At 40.4% G+C, this 6,000-nt stretch overlaps 1 protein-coding gene across 1 annotated transcript; it reads right to left on the minus strand.

The window, feature by feature from the left end:
• Positions 1-5,281: 5,281 nt before the first annotated feature.
• On the minus strand, positions 5,282-5,776 carry LOC126704235 (uncharacterized). The gene has a single exon (XM_050403252.1). It carries the CDS (start codon positions 5,774-5,776, stop codon positions 5,282-5,284), a length of 495 nt encoding a protein of 164 aa, XP_050259209.1.
• Between the last annotated feature and the right edge of the window lie 224 nt (positions 5,777-6,000).

Here is a 6,000-nt window from a genome sequence, read left to right on the forward strand (position 1 = left end):
CATTCAATTTCATAATTTAATGATTTATTTAATGATAATAAGTTATTATTATAATGAATAATAGTATAGTAATTATAGTTATAAAGTGGAACATTTGTTTATTTATTAATTTATTCTATTCTTTTTCTATTTGTATTCTAATTTAAATTTAGATTCTAATAATAATAATAAATATATATTATTATGAATTTGGAATAATCGTCCTATTATTATTTTATATTTAATATTAGCTATAGATCACATAATAAATAATATCTGATTGATACAAAATTTGACATGTGTATTTTTTTTTTTTTTTTTTTGAAACGTGGACTTTCATTCAACTAACTGAAAATCAATGAGTCATTATACAAAGCTTCTCTAGCAGGTTGTGGACTATCCTCAATCCAAACCAGCTCATCTGGTACATTTCTAGCAAAACAGGCTAAAGAATGGGCGACGGTATTGGCACTTCGCTTCACGCAGCTAACGAAACTCCATCGCAGACCCCTTACAAGCCAATGAATGTCTTCAAGGACGTTGCCTAGTCTGGACCCATCCATACAGTTTGATGCCACGGCTCTCATTACCGATACATTGTCACCCTCAATTATCAAGTCTAAAAATCCCACATCTATAGCAAATTCAAGTGCTTTTCGACAAGCTAAAGTCTCAGCTTCCTCACTATCCTAAACAAATGGTCCCTTAGCAGACAGAGCTGCCATAACCTCTCCCCTCTCATTTTGAATAATAGCTCCCACCCCTAAACATCCCAAATCTGTATATATAGCCACATCAAAATTCAACTTGTAATGGTCAGAATGAGGAGGCTGCCACCCACTTGACTGCTGTTGGACGTTCTACGGAAGCACCAACTGGTCTTGCGCTTGATGATACTCTATTAAGAAATCTTCAGCCCTTTTAAGAATTTGCCGTGGATCCTTCACTTGCCCTCCATGAATCACCGAATTCCGCTAATTCCAAATAAGCCAAGACACAAGCAAGAATACTTCAAACTCCTCGGTCGACAACCTTTGCAACAATTCAGCTAAAAGTTGTAAGACATCACCTTGGCCTTGAGTGAACTTTTGTAATTTCACCAAGCTTCTTGCCCAAATACCTTGCGCAACCCCACATTCCCATAACACATGAATTCCATTTTCTGGAGCACATTTACACAGTTCACATAAGTCATCCTCAATAATCTTCCTTCGAGCTAAGTTCACGCGTGTTGGCAATATATTTTGACAGGCCCTCCATACGAACAGTTTAATCTTGCTAGGGACATTCAATTTCCACAGATTCATCCATACCTCTAATCCACCCGAACCCGATGAGCACTCAACCCATTCATCCGTTCTAAGTACCTGTTTCGCCACGTGGTAACCAGATTTTACTGAGTACTTGCCATTTCTATTGTAAAGCCACATTAACCGGTCAGCCACACACCAATTACTCAGGGGCACTCGACAAATTGCTTCTGCATCTTCTTCATGAAATTTACTCCAGATCAGCTCTCTATCCCAGCACCTCCTATTCGAATCTATTAGATCAAAGACCCTCCATTCCCACTCCTGCACTATAGGGGGATGAAGGGCCTAACATGTAGTATGGTTTGTAATCAATTTGTCATGCATGACACTAATTAATGCCCCATTCCCTACCCTCCAACAACTTCCTTGTTTCAAAATGGATATAGCAGCCATTAGACTATTCCAAACGTATGAACTATTTATGGAATCATCTGCCTCCAAGAAATTGCATCGGGGGAAGTATCGGTGTTTTAGGCATTGGAATGTGAAAGACTCCTAATTCTGCATCATATGCCAACCCTGCTTTGCTAGCATGGCTAAATTGAAGGCTCTTAGATCATGAAAACCCATACCACCCTTCATTTTTGATTGAGATAGCAGCCCCCAACTCTTCCAATGTATCTTTCTTTCATTTTCAACTTGTCCCCACCAAAATCTTGCACAGATTTGGTTTAGCTCATCACATAATCTTACAGGTAGCAAGAAGACACCCATTGTGTATGTCGAGATCAATTGGGCCACCGCTTTTATTAAAATTTCCTTCCCAGCTCTTGAGAGCAACTTGCAATTTCCTCCAAACTTTATCCTTAAAATAAGCAAAATATTGGTACTTTGCACAACCCACCATTGTAGGCAACTCCAAATAAGTCTCAAAGCGCTCCACTTCCTTTACTCCAAGAGTGGTCTTGATCCACTCCTTCTGTGAAACTAGTGTGTTGCTACTGAAGAGAACTGATGATTTTTCCATATTTATGCATTGGCCAGAAGCTTGTGCATATGTCTGAAGCGTATCAGTGATCGCAATGACCTCCCTTCGTGTGGCTTGACAAAAGAGTAGAGAGCCATCAACAAACAACAAGTGGGAAATCCTTGGTGCTCTCCTACAAATTGGAACACCATGTATACGCTCCTCCATTTCTGCCTTTGCTAACAAAGCAGCAAAACCCTCTGCACACAAAAGAAACAAATAAGGTGAAAGAGGATCTCCTTGACGGAGTCCTCTAGAGGGTGAAATACTTCCAAAAGGTTTACCATTTATGAGAACAGAGAATGAAGAAGTAGTAATACATGTCATCACCCAATTTATCCAGATTTCAGGAAACCCCAATTTAAGCATAATACCTCGTAAAAAATCTCACTCCACCCAGTCATAAGCTTTACTTATGTCAAGCTTTAGAGCAAGAGAGCCATTCTTTCCTTTTTTTTTCCTCCCATGCATTGTATGCAAGGTTTCATATGCCAACAACACATTATTTGTAATAAGTCGGCCCGATACAAATGCACTCTGTGTAGGAGATATAATCTGGGAAAGAACCTACTTCAATCTGTTTGCTAACACCTTAGAGATAATTTTATATATGACATTGCATAAACTGATTGGTCGGAAGTCAGACAATTTTTCGGGTGATTTAACTTTGGGAATAAGCACAATATTTGTATCGTTTATTTCAGACACCATAACACTAGATTGTAAAAAATCAAGTACAGCATAAACCACATTATTACCAACAATATGCCAAAATTTTTGATAAAATAAAGCATTCATACCATCGGGTCCTGGTGCTTTTGTTAGTCCCATTTGAAACGGTGCCTCCCTGATTTCATCTGCACTAACCTCCCTGGATAATGATTGTCTCATCTCCTCTGTCACCTTACATGGAACTACCTGTAAGCATTCTTCAATTCGATCACACACACTAGCACTAAACAAATTCCCAAAGTAACTAATTGCTACCCGTGCAATGTCCTCTTGTACTTCAACCCAATTGTCTCCTTCATTTCTAATCCCTTGTATAAAATTCCGCCGTCTCCTTTGCAAAGCCTTTGAGTGGAAAAACTATGTATTTTTGTTTCCATGTTTCATCCAAGATACTCGAGATCGCTGAGCCCGATAAATCTCTTGCTGCCTTAGTAAACTATCAAGCTTCTTACTCACTTCCAAAAATTCAGCTCTATTTTCCACTGTACACTCCGCTGCTTGAAGCACTTCAACCCGTTTTTGGAGTTTTTTAATCTTTTCAGCGTTCGGGTGTGTTCTAGATGACCCCCACGCTTGCAACTCATCTCCACAAATTTTTATTTTCTATCTTACTGCTTCCAAACCCGAGCTATCCTCAATATTCTTCTCCTATGCCTCATTTATTACCCCCTCACAATCTTCCCAAAGAAGCCATGATTCTTCAAACTTGAAGCTACGCCCACCACTAGTCTTTATCCGATCCATATGGGACTTTGTTTGGAGTATTATTGGTGCATGATCAGAGGTGTGTGAGGATAGATGGGTTACTGTGGTCAATGGGAATTTTTCTCTCCACTTTCCATTCGCCACAGCCCAATCTAAATGCTCCCTTGTATTAGCTTCTCCGGGTCGTTTATTGTTCCAAGTGTACTGGTAACCTTTGTAGCCCAAATCTTTTAGCTCATTCATCTCCAATGCTTCTCTAAAATCATCTATAAGTCGAGCTTGTGGTGGACGTTTGCTCAATTTTCCGATGAGCTTAGGATAGCATTAAAATCTCCTATATATATCCACAGTCCGTTCACAAATGATCTGAGATGATTTAGCAAGGCCCATGACTTAAACTGTTGATCTGCTTCCGGTCATCCATAGAAACACATCAAGAACCATGCAAATCCATCTGCCTCAGTCACTTTGACCATCACGTGGTGCATGGTGTAATTGATTAAATCCACCTGTACATCCTCCTTCCATATTAGAGCTAAGCCACCTCCTGTGTTTGGTTGTTTGACAATAATTTTATTCCGAAAAGGTAAATCCCCACACCATTCTTCAAATCCATCCTTGTCTAATCTTGTCTCCATTGGAAAACATACCTTGGGAGCTTGATCCCGCACAATTTTGCGGAGGCTTCGAACTGTCCAAGGGTTCCCAAGCCCTTGGCAGTTCCAGCTTAGAAGCTTCATTGCTCCCGGCAAGGGTGCATCTCCACCCTCACCGATCTGTCAATAATAATAATTTTTTGCCCATCTGCCTTTTGCTGCTTCAAGACCACTGCATCCAAGTTTTCGTAGTTGCTCTCATCAGCGTATTACATGGCCTTCCTTTTACCTAGCTGCTACTTGAAATCATTTCCTTCACTTGATACAGGCCCACTTTCCATGCGCTCAATACGGGTCCATTTTGGTTTGGGCCTAAAAGCCCAATCAGTCCCGTTGACATTTTTGTCATTCCCTTTCAAATATACTGAGTCATCACTCCTCTTCAGTATTAAATTGTGATTTACCTTAGCCACCTCGCCAATAACTCCCCTTTCCATATTAGTCTTAGTTGTGGCAGCCGTTATGGGAGCATCTTACTGAAAATCCGGATAACTTCCATGATTCACGTCGTTTCCTTTTTCACGTATCATAATGCTGCTAGGGTTCCGTTTTTGTTCATCTCTCGTCGCCGTCTCCTTTTCCTTGTACGGCTGAGCTCCACCATTCTTGTCAACGTGCTCATGCCCATCTCCATCAACCTCTGATCCACTTGGCTTAGTCTTCCTTTGTGGAGACCGGGGTCGACCCCCAACTGCTCTAAGCCACTCCCCATATTGGAATTGCACCGAACCCTCCTTCTTCTTAGCTGTAAAGTAACCCGCACAGTGTCGAATATCATGGCCGAGAGAGCCACAATAATGCCAGAAAAATGGGAGCCGTTCGTATTTAAAAGTAACCCAGATCCTTTCACCTTCCGACCCAACCAGATATGCCCCTCTTCTCAGTGGTTTCGATATTGGCAGTCCAACTCTCACTCTCATGAAGTAGTTTTAATCATCCTGCCTACTTCGTTTCTCAACTTCCTCCAGCATTCCCAATTTACTTCCTACCAATGCTACAACCTGAGGAGATGACATGTCAAATGGAGCCCCCCAGATCTGAACCCACAAGGAAGCATGTTCAAGCTTTACATTACTGGCACTCATACCCTTCTGCCATTTTTTCAACATAAGCAACTGATTATCAAAGGTCCAAGGCCCTCCCTTAAGGATCCGTTTCAAATCAAACTCGGTTTGAAATTTGAACTGGAATAGATTTGATCCCACATCTACAATTTGCAAATCCTTATCTAACCCCCATGCTCTCCGAATAGTATTCTTTGCCGCCCTCTTATTGAAGGGCTTACAAGTGAGAAACTTACCAATAAGACTCAAAGTGCAAATCTCTATTTCTGCCATACGTTCTTCATCAGGAATAGCAATAACATCTTCTTCATCCGCTGTTAACCGCATATTCTCCAAACTATCAATGACATCCTCCACCATGATAGAAGCCCGTGAATTGCTTGGGTAGACCAACAAGAAAGAAAAGACAAAATTCAATACCCTTAGTTAACCTAAGGGAGGAAGAAACTTGTACCTAACGAGGGAGAGAGCTCCTACTAGAGGAGAGTTTTTATACCAATCTTAAATTTGACATATGTATTAAGAGCATAAAGAACATGTAATTTAACAGTTAAATTTTCAAAATATATAGTAATATTTATTTT

The sequence above is a fragment of the Quercus robur genome, chromosome 10 (assembly GCF_932294415.1).
Source record: "Quercus robur chromosome 10, dhQueRobu3.1, whole genome shotgun sequence".
NCBI classification, from domain to species: domain Eukaryota; kingdom Viridiplantae; phylum Streptophyta; class Magnoliopsida; order Fagales; family Fagaceae; genus Quercus; species Quercus robur.

What these genes read in the sequence shown, in the direction of transcription:
- LOC126704235 (XM_050403252.1), bottom strand. Translation starts at nt 5,776, where the DNA reads ATGGTGGAGGATGTCATTGATAGTTTGGAGAATATGCGGTTAACAGCG.